The sequence below is a fragment of the Oncorhynchus masou genome, chromosome 24 (assembly GCF_036934945.1).
Source record: "Oncorhynchus masou masou isolate Uvic2021 chromosome 24, UVic_Omas_1.1, whole genome shotgun sequence".
Taxonomy (NCBI): domain Eukaryota; kingdom Metazoa; phylum Chordata; class Actinopteri; order Salmoniformes; family Salmonidae; genus Oncorhynchus; species Oncorhynchus masou.
This window is the reverse complement of record NC_088235.1, coordinates 37,520,394-37,534,809: the sequence shown is the minus strand read 5'-3', so window position 1 is coordinate 37,534,809 and position 14,416 is coordinate 37,520,394. Positions and strand designations below refer to the sequence as shown.

At 43.5% G+C, this 14,416-nt stretch overlaps 1 protein-coding gene across 1 annotated transcript in view; it reads left to right on the top strand.

Annotated features, from left to right (window-relative positions):
• Positions 1-14,416, top strand: part of LOC135512133 (CUB and sushi domain-containing protein 1-like) — a 502,291-nt gene that overhangs the window by 329,966 nt on the left and 157,909 nt on the right. Inside the window, exons 16-20 of the mRNA XM_064933828.1 lie at positions 1,067-1,205; positions 1,379-1,566; positions 2,962-3,150; positions 5,997-6,113; positions 6,341-6,556. Of these exons, the coding sequence (XP_064789900.1) occupies positions 1,067-1,205; positions 1,379-1,566; positions 2,962-3,150; positions 5,997-6,113; positions 6,341-6,556 (849 nt within the window). The remainder of the gene's footprint in view (positions 1-1,066; positions 1,206-1,378; positions 1,567-2,961; positions 3,151-5,996; positions 6,114-6,340; positions 6,557-14,416) is intronic.

The window sequence follows — 14,416 nt, the reverse complement described above, 5'->3', positions numbered from 1 at the left end:
TTCAGCTGCGGGATCGGTGCACCACCAGTACAGAGCTTGCTCAGGAATGGTAGCAGGCATGTCTGAGTGCATCTGCATGCACAGTGAGGCGAAGACTTTTGGAGGATGGCCTGGTGTCAAGAAGGGCAGCAAAGAAGCCATTTCTCTCCAGGAAAACCATCAGGGACAGACTGATATTCTGCTAAAGGTACAGGGATCGGACTGCTGAGGACTGGGGTAAAGTCATTTTCTCTGATGAATCCCCATTACGATTGTTTGGGGCATCCGGAAAAAAGCTTGTCCGGAGAAGACAAGTTGAGCGCTACCATCAGTCCTGTGTCATGCCAACAGTAAAGCATCCTGAGACCATTCATGTGTGGGGTTGCTTCTCAGCCAAGGGAGTGGGCTCACTCACCATTTTGCCTAAGAACACAGCCATGAATAAAGAAAGTTACCAACACATCCCCCGAGGGCAACTTCTCTCAACCATCCAGGAACAGTTTGGTGATGAACAATGCCTTTTCCAGCATGAATGGAGCACCTTACCATAAGCCAAAAGTGATAACTAAGTAACTCAGGGAACAAAACATTGATATTTTAGGTCCATTGCCAGGAAACTCCCCAGACCTTAATCCCATTGAGAACTTGTGGTCAATCCTCAAGAGGCGGGTGGACAAACAAAAACCCAGAAATTCTGACAAACTTTGATTATGCAAGAATGGGCTGCCATCAGTCAGGATGTGGCCCAGAAGTTAATTGACAGCATACCATGGCGGATTGCAGAGGTCTTGAAAATGAAGGGTCAACACTGCAAATATTGACTCTTTGAATCAACTTCATGTAATTGTCAATAAAAGCCTTTGACACTTATGAAATGCTTGTAATTATCCTTCAGTATTCCATAGTAACATCTGACAAAAATATCTAAAGACACTGAAGCAGCAAACTTTGTGGAAATTAATATTTATGTCATTCTCAAAACTTTTGACCATAACTGTATACTGTTACATTTTGTATACTGTTGCATATAGACTTGAAAGCTCTCTATGTCAGAACCTTGCCACTAAGATTATACTTTCCCCTCTAGCACCTTGTGGGGGACATTTAACAGCTCCAACCGGAGTACTGCTGTCCCCTGGCTGGCCGGGATACTACAAAGATTCTTTGAACTGTGAATGGGTTATTGAAGCCAGCAAAGATCACGCCATCAAGATATCCTTTGACAGGTTTTCCTACTTTGTTTAGAATTGAACTTGTCCTTGATGCAGCTATTTCAATTTCACACAATAATTCAGTTTGAGATAATATGCCATGATTTTCTTACATAAAATTGCCTGGATGGAATAGTAGCTTCTAATTTACTTCCATTTCCCCTCCTTTTTTGTCTGTTTTCATGTAGATTCCAGACCGAGGTTAATTATGACACACTGGAGATTCGGGATGGCCCCTCCAACTCCTCTCCTTTAATTGGAGAGTATCACGGCACTCAGGCGCCCCATTTTCTCATTAGCACCAGTAATTACATGTACCTGCTATTCACCACGGACAACAGTCGCTCCAGCGTGGGCTTCCAGATCCGCTACGACAGTGAGTTCTACGGTTTTCAATTTGAAATGTGTCCACAGGGCTACCTTTGAAAAGCTGGGGACGTTGTGTTTGCAATCCACAAAATGTTTAATGGCTACAACTGGTGGTGCAATATCGCTTTCATGTGTGTGCTGCTGATGTCGATATTGACTCAGCTCGTGTGGTGGGTGTTATGATCACAAGAAGTGTAAATCTAATTTCACAGCTTTTACACCATTTCAATATTACTGAAGTGGTGTAGGAGCTGTGAAATTAGATGTACACTTATATTTGATAGCTTGTCATCATTAGTGTTGTTGCCTGAACAGGACTGTGATTTAAATGCAAAATAATTGGTTATTATGAAGGCCAACCTCATGAGATTTAGCTCCAGAGATATAACGTTATTACATCACCAATGATATCACTAGGCTGTCATTTGCAATAAGATGATTTAGTAATCTATCAACAATTCAATACTGTTGTAAAATAGCTAGCCAAATTCTTCCTCCAAATACTATGATATAGTGCACTCAGACCCCTTGACTCTTTCCACATTTTGTTACATTACAACCTTATTCTAAAATGGATTAAACTGTTTCCCACCCTCATCAATCTACACACAATCCGTCAAAATGACAAAGCAAAAACAGTTTTTTAGATTTTTTTTGCAAATGTATAAACAATGTACATCTGAAATAATAAATGTACATTCTTGGGTATGACGCTGCAAGCTTTGCACACCTGTATTTGGGCAGTTTCTCACATTCATTTCTGCAGATCCTCTCAAGCTCTCTCAGGTTGGAAGGGGAGCTTGAGAGGATTTGCAGAAAAGAATGGGAGAAAATATTGAAAAACCTGTTTTCGCTTTGTCATTATGGGGTATTGTGTGTAGATTGATTAGGACTTTTTTATTTTATTAAATCCAATTTAGAATAAGGCTGTAATGTATTTTTTTTTTGAAAAAGTCAAGGGGTTTGAACACTTTCTGAATTTATTCAAGCTTCTATACTATATACTCACAAAAATGTATGTCATAAATGTTCCCTATATTAACCTAACCACAATTACTGTAGCACAATACTGGCTGTCATTTTAAGTAAGCAGGGATGAGACATGGCTACCAAATCCAGACAGATGGCTGAAAATTGTTAATGACATCTATTGTGCTTTATAAACATTTCATGTATGCTATTTGGAAAACCTCATTAATAAAATACACATTTGATTATTATTACAATTTTTTCTATGAGGACAACCCTCCATCAAGGGATGAAATGAAAAGAGAGGGAAAAGGAGAGAGAACTCCATGTGGCTCCCTCTCATGATTTATATAGTAAAGAGCGAATATGACACCATTCTCTATTAAATTTAGGGCCTGAAATTGGAATGAAATAGTTATTTCTATCCCTAAAGGTGTTATGATGGAAACAGATTCCTGCTTAGATCCTGGTGTCCCGGTCAATGGAAAGCGGCATGGGAACAATTTCGCCATTGGCTCCAGGGTGACATTCAGCTGTGATCAAGGCTACACGCTGAGCGATGAGGAACCCATCATGTGTGAGAGGAACCATCAGTGGAATCACGCACTGCCCAGCTGTGATGGTAGTGTACCCCATCTAGCCTTGTCCAACCCTTCCTTCCTCTCCTTTTTCCTGTTCGTGTCAGGTACACTTACAGTACATGCACCCAGCTATCACCACTTCTCCTCACACTCCCCATCACATTCACAGAGAGAGATGTGGGAGACACAACTCCCTGCTAACGAATCTCTCTCTTATCTGGGGGAAAGGGTAAGCCTCTTTAACTCCCCTCGGGGGCTGAGTTCATTAATTCTTGATGAGAGGAGAGGTGACTGGAATATACACACTAAGATAACTTTGGGTGTCAGACAACAGAGAGTCAGAGAGGCAGTAGACAGGGTGGAGGTTCTGCAGAAAGACATTATTCCAACTGTTTATCTCATTTGTTTCTCGCTACTCGGGATGAAAATAAACCTGTACGGCATATTTTTCCAGTAAGTCAAGCGTTTGACCGTACGCCCAATATCATCCTCTAGACAACTAGCTTATCAGTTGTATTTTCTATTCTAGCCAAGTCTGATACAGAATGTGTTCTCTTCTGAACTTGACCTTCATGATCGACAGTGGTGGCATTTCCACATCCCATTCAGATATATGAAATGTTTTCTTCCGTTGTATCTGCCTATTTGTCCCTCTTACTTACTCTATCATTTCACAAGGCTGTAGGCATATGCAATAGACAGGTCCTGTTCTAGACAAAGCTGCTATCTGGTTTTTAAATTGGATTTATCACCCATTCATTTCAGGAAGAGATAGAATGTTTTATATTAGAAGGAGGATTATGGCACAATACTTTTTGGAAATGGTGAAAAATAATGAACAATCACAAAGCATAACATTGATCATCCATCATTGTTTTTTTCTTGTAGTATAATTCTTAGAACCCTCATTCTTAGAAGTGCAGCAGAAATGAGTGGAACGAGCTGGAGACTCATATCTCCCTCACTAGCTTTAAGCACCCGCTGTCAGAGCAGCTCACAGATCACTGCACCTGTACATAGCCCATCTGTAAACAGCCCATCAACCTACCTCATCCCCATACAGTATTTATTTATTTATCTTGCTCCTTTGCACCCCAGTATCTCTACTTGCACATTCATCTTTTGCACAGCTACCATTCCAGTGTTTAAATTGCTATATTGTAATTACTTCACCACCATGGCCTATTTATTGCCTTAACTCCCTTATCTTACCTCATTTGCACTCACTGTACAGACTTTTTATTTATTTTGTTCTGCTGTATTATTGACTATGTTTTGTTTATTCCATGTGTAACTGTGTTGTTGTATGTGTCAAATTGCTATGCTTTATATTGGCCAGGTTGCAGTTGCAAATGAGAACTTGTTCTCAACTAGCCTACCTGGTTAAATAAAGGTGAAAATAAAACATGAAAAGGCACTCTTCACATCCCGTGGAAATGTTCCACTAGTCCTGCATCCTAAGCACCTGTCTCCTCCCGCCCACTGCTGTGTTTATGGTGCAAGCAGGACTTAAGCTCTTAAGAGCGGGGCCATCTTTAGGATCCATTTAATTGTGGCAAAGACGATACTGTAGATATGGATTGTTTACACCCACAATTTGTCTTATCCATGTCTTATCATAAACATACAGTGCTGCCTTTGTGGCCCACTTTGTGATATCTATACCAGATGTCATTTGTAATGATTTCCAAGGATCCCTCACTTTGGGGGAAGGTACACCTTGTTTTTCACAACAAAAATATCCCCCCCTCTTCTTTCAAACGGGATGACTCAGACCTCAGTAAATGTGTAGACGCATGCTGGGATACCATGCAATTATGATATTTTTATTTGTCTCACACTCAAAAGAACTATCCTCGCTGATTAACTTTCAGTGGTAGCCTTGGGCGTGTATGATAACACGCGTGACATGAGCCCCATTTAATCACTAGTATCTCTATAGCCTACGGAATCGGGTATAATTGCAAGTGCCAAATCCTTACATTTGTTCATGGGAACCTGTGCTATCTTGGGAACGCCCGCTTCCTTTTTCAGCTATTTTCAAACCATTTAACAGATCCTCACACCAATTATAAACACTGAGTGACTTCATCCTCATAGGCTAGAGGTTCTGGACCTCTGTTTGTCTATTCACATATACATTCATGTTATAGATTCCATGCTTCAAAAACATGGTAAGTACAATTAAAGTGTAAAATTTACATAGGAACCAAAGTAGATTAGCATATTCCTTTAACTTGTTCTTCGTTTTTTATTTATCTTGTAATTAAGTCAGTGATAAGTCGTTGTTTGGACGACTCTGCCTGACTTTCTCCACTGACAGAGTCTATCCTGTCAGAATTCTGCCTCGGTTATTAAGTTAGCTTTTGATCTTCCCAGACAGACTCACTATCGGCGTACATTATCCCATGTCTTCATCTTACTCAGCTTTAGTTGGGTAAACTCGGAGGCTTTTAATCTAGAAACATGTGTCTACGTCTGTGTTTCACACTGTCATTAGGTTTGTCTCTACAAATAACATGAAGGAGTGACTAAAAGTTTGCTTAGAACATTTACAAAGTGCAAAAGAGATTATCTTACACCCAGGGATATTGTTTGCAGGCTCTGACCTAAATTCTGGTTTCAAACCCACCTGGACTCTGTTTTTAATTTGGCAATTTCTTTGAGCAATTTTCTGCGCTATTGGCATACTAATCAAAAATGTAATAATCGTTTGCATCTTTATTCATTTAAATGCTGTTATAATTTATTTTTCTAAAACCCCTGATTGTTATGCAAGAAATTGCATTAATTAATCATTGATGATGTTCAGTTCTCAATGTATGGGAGTCTAAAAAACAATGCCTCATACACTCATTTACAACGTGTTTCATTTTGTTTCCCTTAGCGTTGTGTGGTGGTTATATTTTTGGTAAAAAAGGAACCATTCTCTCCCCTGGATTTCCTGATTTCTACCCAAACTCATTGAACTGCACGTGGACGATAGAGGTGTCTCATGGCAAAGGTAAGACTCATGAATAGCTCTCTACAGAAAGAACCAACCAATAATTTGTTGCAGCATTAAGTAAGTAAAAGCGGCTGTGACTAGGCCTACATCACCCCATTTGAATGATGTATCTCTATATTCTCATCAACATTAAGCCCCAGCCCTCCCTTAGGGCTTGTGTGACGTAGAGACAGGGATTTTGATGTGTGACTTAGGGAGGCTTAATCTTATCTGAATCTCTCCAGGAGTGCAGCTGCTCTTCCACACGTTCCACCTTGAGGACTCCCATGATTACCTCCTCATCACAGAGGACGGCAGCTTCACGGAACCCGTGGCCAGGCTCACTGGTTCCGTCCTGCCCCCCTCCATCAAGGCCGGCCTGTTTGGAAACTTTAGCGCCCAGCTCCGCTTCGTCTCAGATTTCTCCATGTCCTATGAAGGTTTCAACATGTCCTTCTCAGGTGGGTTGTCATGCATTGTGTATAATGTATAATTTTAAGAGTCCGTTTCATGTGGATTCAAATATCTGTGACTGCAGTGATTAGAACATTGTTTTTGATTATAAATGCAATTGCAAATGGCATTGTGTTAGGATAGAGGACCCAGTGTGGAGCAGTAACAGTTGAGACGTCAGTAGATCAAATGCGGTATTTATTTATAGTACAGGTGATGGAGAAGACAGTATCCAGAGTTGTATCTACAAAAATGTACACATTTTAAACATGACCAAAATAATTAAAGGCCCAGTGCAATCAAAATTCTGTTTTACCTATGTTTCATATGTGTACAACAGCTGATGGAAAAAAATATGATCACTGTTATTTCTGACAGTTGCTGGTTGAAAATGCAATTTATACAGGACATTCTAATCCGCAGATTTTGCATGGGTGGAGTTTTGGCTTGCCTGGTGAATAGACCAATAACCAAAATATTTCCAAACCTCTGCAAACAGCTAGTTTTCAGGTTACATATTCCTCCCATTAGACTCCTCCGCTGTGGTGGATTGATCCACTCTGTGGTCAATGCATCCCTTTGGTGCTTTTTCCCTCCCCACTCAAACCACTCTGAGACAGTCCTAGCAAATGTCTTACTTGAGAAATTGTCTAGTTGCATTTCGCATTTTTTTTAATTGGTGTATATTTTTGATAATTTTAATGGAAAACAACCACAGTAAGTTACTTAATTATTACCCATAAATTATCTGATATTGAGATAAAACATTACATTGGGCCTTTAACTTGGTTGCAAAATAATAAACTTACTCGGCCAATAATATAATAACTTGACTCGAATACAAGGCATAAACTGACGAACTGCCCTGAATGAGGATTAGGGAATCCTAAATAACCACTTGGCATAAACCATTTAAACCTCTAAATAGCACACTTTAAAGTTATTACAATTTCCCAATTAACATGCTTATGGTCAACACTTAACACAGTTAGCATAAACATTTCCAATAAACAATGAAAACACCCCTGAGAAACGGGAGAAACCAAATAACAAGAGGTTTGCAGCCTGTGCCTATCTTCAACGGCCCGCTCAAATAGGAGCCAATTCACAGTGGTGGTGAGTAGAGAACAGGACAGGTTGGCGTTACCAAACAGATGAAATACAAACATTTCAAAATAAATAATAATAATAACCAGACGCTTTGACAGACCAGACTTTGATTACAAAACACATGTAACAGTGTTTGAAAGATGGCACAGAAGATCATGGCTGACGTTTTACATTCTCCCAACCAATTGTGCAATTTATTATTTTATTTTTTTGCGTTTTGTGTAACTTATTTTTTTACTTATTCAAATCAAATATATTTATATAGCCCTTCTTACATCAGCTGATATATCAAAGTGCTGTACAGAAACCCAGCCTAAAAGTCCAAACAGCAAGCAATGCAGGTGTAGAAGCACGGTGGCTAGGAAAAACTCCCGAGAAAGGCCTAAACCTAGGAAGAAACCTAGAGAGGAACCAGTCTATGAGGGGTGGCCAGTCCTCTACTGGCTGTGCCGAGTGGAGAGTATAACAGAACATGGCCAAGATGTTCAAATGTTCATAAATGACCAGCATGGTCAAATAATAATAATCACAGTAGTTGTCGGGGGTGCAAGAAGTCATCACCTCATGAGTAAATGTCAGTTGGCTTTTCATAGCCGATCATTCATATTATCTCTACCGCTCCTGCTGTCTCTATAGAGTTGAAAACAGCAGGTCTGGGACAGGTAGCACGTCCGGTGAACAGGTCAGGGTTCCATAGCCGCGGGCAGACCATTTGAAATTGGAGCAGCAGCACGGCCAGGTGGACTGGGGACAACAAGGAGTCATCATGCCAGGTAGTTCTGAGGCATGGTCTTAGGGCTCAGGTCCTCCTCCGAGAGAGAAAGAAATAGAGAAAGAGAATTAGAGAGAGCATACTTAAATTCACACAGGACACCGGATAAGACAGGAGAAATACTCCAGATATAACAGACTGACCCTAGCCCCCTGACACATAAACGACTGCAGCATAAATACTGGAGGCTGAGACAGGAGGGGTTAGGAGACACTGTGTCCCCATCCGATGATACCCCCTGACAGGGCCAAACAGGCAGGATATAACCGTCAGAATGACAACGTTGCCATCAGACAGAGGAAGCCCAGTGATAAAGTCCAGAGATATATGAGACGAGGAAGGACGATGAAGGACCGGTAGTGGCTGAAGGAGGCCAGAAGGAGCTTGCGCTGGAGTCTTGTTCTGAGAACACACTGTGCATGCGGCGACGAAGGCAGAGACGTCAGGAACCATTGTGGGCCACCAGAAACGTTATTAGAGGAATGTTAGTGTACGACGGGACCCTAGATCACAGGTCAGCCTGGTGGAATGAGCCCATTCCAGGACCCGGGACCGGACCGGGCTAGTGACAAACAGCCGGTTAGCTTGACCCCTTTCAGGTCCCGGCTGGGACCCCAATCTACAGTGGCATTAAGGCATGAGGTAGGGAAAATGGTTTCGGAGGTCGAGGCTGTAATAGAGGAACTGTATAGGCGTGAGAGAGCGTCAGGCTTCATAATTTTTTACCCAAGTTGGTAAGAAATGGTGAAGTTGAATCTGGTAAATAGGGGCCCATCGGGCCTGCATGGAGTTGAGGCGCTTGGCTGTACGGAGATATTCCAAGTTTTTATGTCCGTTCCAGATCAAGAATGGCTGTTCTGCTCCTTCCGGCCAGTGCCTCCACTCTTCCAACGCCATCTTAACCGCCAGGAGTTCTCGATTGCCTACATCGTAATTCCTCCCTGCAGGATTGAGACGATGGGACATGAAGGCACAGGGATGAAGCTTCTGGTCCTGGGCTGATCACTGGGACAGGATGGCCCCCACTCCAACATCCGGAGCATCAACTTCCACCACAAATTGACGTGAGGGGTCTGGATGGATAGGAGCTGTTGTGAACCGATTCTTCAGGTCCACAAAGGCTTTGTCGACAGCTGGAGACCATTTGAATGGTACCTTGGGAGAGGTGAGTGCCGAGAGGGGGGCCGCCAGGGTGGTGTAATACCGGATGAAACGGCAGTAGATTTAGCAAAACCAAGAAACCGTTGCTGCTGCACCCTGGACGTTGGTTGAGGCCAATCCACCACTGCTTTCACCTTTTCAGGATCCATCTGAATATTACCCTCAGCAATACATATCCCATAAAGGTGATAGTAGAGTGGTGGAACTCACACTTCTCAGCTTTCACAAACAATTTGTTCTCCAGGAGGCGCTGAAGAACCTGTCTGACATGAAGTACATGTTCTTGGGCAGATCAGAAAAGAAACAGGGTGTCATCAGCGTAAACGAACACAAACCGGTTTAGCATGACCCGGAGCACATCGTTGACCAAAGCCTGGAAAACAGCGGGGGCGTTGGCGAGTCCAAAAAGCATGACCTGGTACTCATTATGTCCACTGGCTGTGTTGAAGGCTGTCTTCCACTCATCCCCCTCACGTATCCAAACCATGTGGTAGGCATTCCGAAGGTCCAACTTGGAAAACATGGAACTCCCTGGAGAGGTTCAAACGCCGAGGAGAGGAGAGGTAGGGGATAACAATTTTTTACAGTTAAGTCACCGGTAGTCAATGCACGGACACAGGGTCCTGTCCTCCTTTTTCACAAAGAAAAACCCTGCGCCGGCAGGAGATGCAGATGGACGAATGGCCCCAGTGGCCAGAGACTCCTCTATGTACTCCTCCATAGCTTTGGTCTCTGGTCCGGACAGAGAATACAACCGACTCAGAGGTGGTGTAGTGCCTGGGAGAAGATCAATGGCACAGTCATAAGGACGGTGCGGGGGAAAGGAAGTAGCACGTGCCTTACTGAACACTTCCAGGAGATCATGGTATTCAGTGGGAATAGCAGAGACATCCACAGTCTTGCTAACATCCTGAGGAAGGCGACTTGGGGAAGGCTGTGCTGCTTGAAGGCAGTGGGAATGGCAAAATGGGCTCCAACCCAGGATGGAGCTTGTGGTCCAGTCAATCACCGGATTGTGCTTTTGTAGCCAGGAACATCCCAAAATGACAGGAACATGGGGAGATGCAATGAGGAGGAACTGTATAGTCTCTCTGTGGTTACCAGAAACCCATAATTGAACGGACACAGTACTATGAGTGACATCCCCTATAGAGCGGCCGTCCAGTGCCCTAGCATCCATGGGAACAGAGAGAGTCTGAGTGGGAATACCAAGTTCTGAAGCAATAGTGGCATCTATAAAATGTTCATCAGCCCCAGAGTCAATGAGCACTCTGAGAAACTTAGATTGGTCTCCCCACAGCACAAGCACAAAAAAGGGTGTGCGGGTGATGGGAATTAGGGAACTCCCAGTCTGACTCACCATAGTGCTGGTACCCATTAGAGACAAGGGTTTCCTAATAGGGCAGGTAGCTATTAAATATCCTGCCCCTCCACAGTACAGACAATAGTTACTGTTCATGCTCCGTAAGCATTCCCCAACTGATAACCTAGCTCTTCCCAACTGCATAGGCTCAGGAGTATCCAACTCACCCATCGTAGATTCATGAGAGGGCTTGGGTGGTTTCGAATCCTCTCAGGAAAAGCTGCCTTCTGAAAAACTTCCGGATCCCTCGAAGGTGAACGAGCCATAGTGGGTGCACGAGTGTGCACGAGACCAGACCTCCTCTCACTTCTACGTTCCCTTAAGAGTCCATTGATTTTGATGGTTATGGCGATAAGGGAGTCGAGGTCACCCGTCAATTCCCGAGCAGCAAGCTCATCCTTTACATCCTCAGGTAATCCGTGCAGAAACGTATCGAAAAGAGACGTGCGAAAATCATCCGCATATTCTGCCACACTACGGGAGTTCTGGCATAAGTCAAGCAGTTCACTGGCCACCTTTCTCCTAGATACCGGAGACTCAAATACCTTTCTCACTGTTGCCATAAATTCCTCCAGATGACCTCCAGATCATTGCTCCCATACTGCCGTAGCCAAGGAGAGTGTCCTCCCGACATAAGCATAATGATATACGCTATCTTCGATCGGTCGAAGTTAACAAAGATGGCTCAAAAATAAGCGAGCACTGAGAAAGAAAACCCCGGCAGGCACCAGGATTCCCCGAATATCACTCCGGAGGTGGTAAGCGGGGTTCTTGGGGAGCTGGAAAAGGCTATACAAACTCACCACAGAGAGGGAAAAAATTACTGGGTGGCAGGCAGCCTCTGAGCTAACTCCCTGATTTGCTTCATAATAGCCTTTAACCCATGGTCGTGGCGTTCCGTCAAGGAACTGAGCCCTTCCAAATGGGCCTGTAACAACTCCTCATGTCTCCTAATGGTGGCTTCCTGCAGGGAGACAGCTTGGCAGAGCTGGTCCAAGTCTGCTGGGTCTGTCATGGCCAGTTCGTACTATCATGACACAAGGTGTGTACAAAGATGCGTACAAAGCTCTCCCCAGCCCTCCATCTGGCAAATCTATCATGACACAAGGCAAGACCCAGATGCAGACACAGGAGGCAGATGGTTGGAGTCTTACAATGTTTATTAATCCAAAAGGAGTATGCAAGAGAATGGTCATGTACAGGCAAAAGGTCAAAACCAGATCAGAGTCCAGGAGGTACAGAGTGGCAGACAGGTTTGTGGTCAATTCAGGTAGGCAGGTTGTTAGATGAATTTGTATGGTTTGAGATAATGGCTAAAGTGTTCCACTCTGATATTGTATAATGGTGTGAAATGTTTGAGAATCATAAGAAGATAATATAAAGAAGTGTGTAGCTATGTTAGAATTATAGTCTTTAGTAGGGATTGTAAGCAGAGTGAAGTTGTAAAACAGATAATAGAAAACCATCAGAGGTTTTCAAACCATGAGGGCCCCAACGGGGGAGAGTAAGTGAAAGCCTTGAAGAATGAGACAAGATCGATGGTTCTTTGTCTACAATGTGGTTAGTGGAAAAGTACTTGTCATTTGAGAAGGGAGTGACCTAAAGATAGGAATGTGTGTGTATATTATAAAAAGACTGAGTCTTCATTTTTGTCTTTAGAGCTCTCATGAATAAACTATACAAGCCTTTTGCATTAAGCTGAGTATTTGTCTAATTATTATTAAACGTAGGGTCTTACAAACCTCGGGAAATTGGATAAAGATTGAATGATTGTTTAATTATCATTATTGAAATGGAAAATTATCGTGACACGGGTACAGAGTCCAGAAACAGGCAAGGGTCAAAATCAGGACGACTAGAAAAAGGAGAATAGCAAAAAGCAGGAGAACGGGAAAAATGCTGGTTGACTTGAAAAAACATACAAGACGAACTGGCACAGAGAAAAAATCAGCGACACCTTGAGTGGGTGGAGACAATCACAAGGACAGGTGAAACAGATCAGAGCATGACAAAATCTGACCATAATTCTATCTTCCAGATTCCTGCTTACAAGCAAAAACTAAATCAGGAAATACCAGTGACTCGCTCAATATGGAAGTGGTCAGATGATGCGGATGCTACACAGACTGGGATATCTTTAGGGATTCATCCAATGGCATTGAGGAATACATCACCTCAGTCATTGGCTTCATCAATAAGTGCATCGATGACGTTGTCCCCACAGTGACTGTTCATACATGTCCCAACCAGAAGCCATGGATTACAGGCAACATCCGCATCGAGCTAAAGGCTAGAGCTGCCGCTTTCAAGGAGCGAGAGACTAACCTGGACGCTTATAAGAAATCCCGCTATGCCCTCAGACGAACCATTAAACAAGAAAAGCGTAAATACATGCTCTGACACTTGTCGGATGTGGCAGGGTTTAAAAACTATTCCAGACTACAAAGGGAAACTTAGACGCGAGGTGCCCAGTAACGCAAGCCTACCAGACGAGCTAAATGCCTTTTATGCTAGCTTCGAGGCAAGCAACACTGAAGCATGCACGAGAGCACCAGCTGTTCTGGATGACTGTGTGATAACACTCTTGATAGCCGATGTAAACAAAACCTTCAAACAGGTCGATATTCACAAAGCCGCTGGTCCAGATGGATTACCAGGACGTGTACTCAAAGCATGCGAGGACCAACTGTCAAGTGTCTTTACTGACATTTTCAACCTCTCCCTGACTGAGTCTGTAATACCTACATGTTTCAAGCAGACCACTATAGTCCCTGTGCCCAAGGAAGCGAAGGTAACCTGCCTAAATGATTACCGCCCCGTGGCACTCACATCAGTAGCCATGAAGTGCTTTGAAAGGGTGGTCATGGCTCACACCAACATCATCCTCCCGGACACCCTAGACCCACTACAATTTGCGTACCGCCCCAACAGATCCACAGATGACGCAATCTCAATCGCACTTCACACTGCCCTTTTACACCTGGACAAAAGGAACACCTATGTGAGAATGCTATTCATTGACTACAGCTCAGCGTTCAACACCACAGTGCCTAAGAAGCTCATCACTAAGCTCAGGACTCTGGACTAAACATCTCACTCTGTAACTGGATCCTGGACTTCCTGATGGGTCGCCCCCAGGTGGTAAGAGTATGCAATAACATGTCTGCCACGCTGATCCTTAACACTAGGGCCCCTCAGGTTGTGTGCTTAGCTCCCTCCTGTATTCCCTGTTCACCCACGACTGCGTGGCCAAACACAACTCCAACACCATCATTAAGGTTGCTGATGACACAACAGTGATAGGCCTGATCACTGACAACGATGAGACGGCATATAGGGAGGAGGTCAGAGAACTGGCAGTGTGGTTCCAGGACAACAACCTCTCCCTCAATGTGAGCAAAACAAAGGAGCTGTTCATGAACTACAGGAAAAGGCGGGCCGAACAGGCCCCTATTAACATGG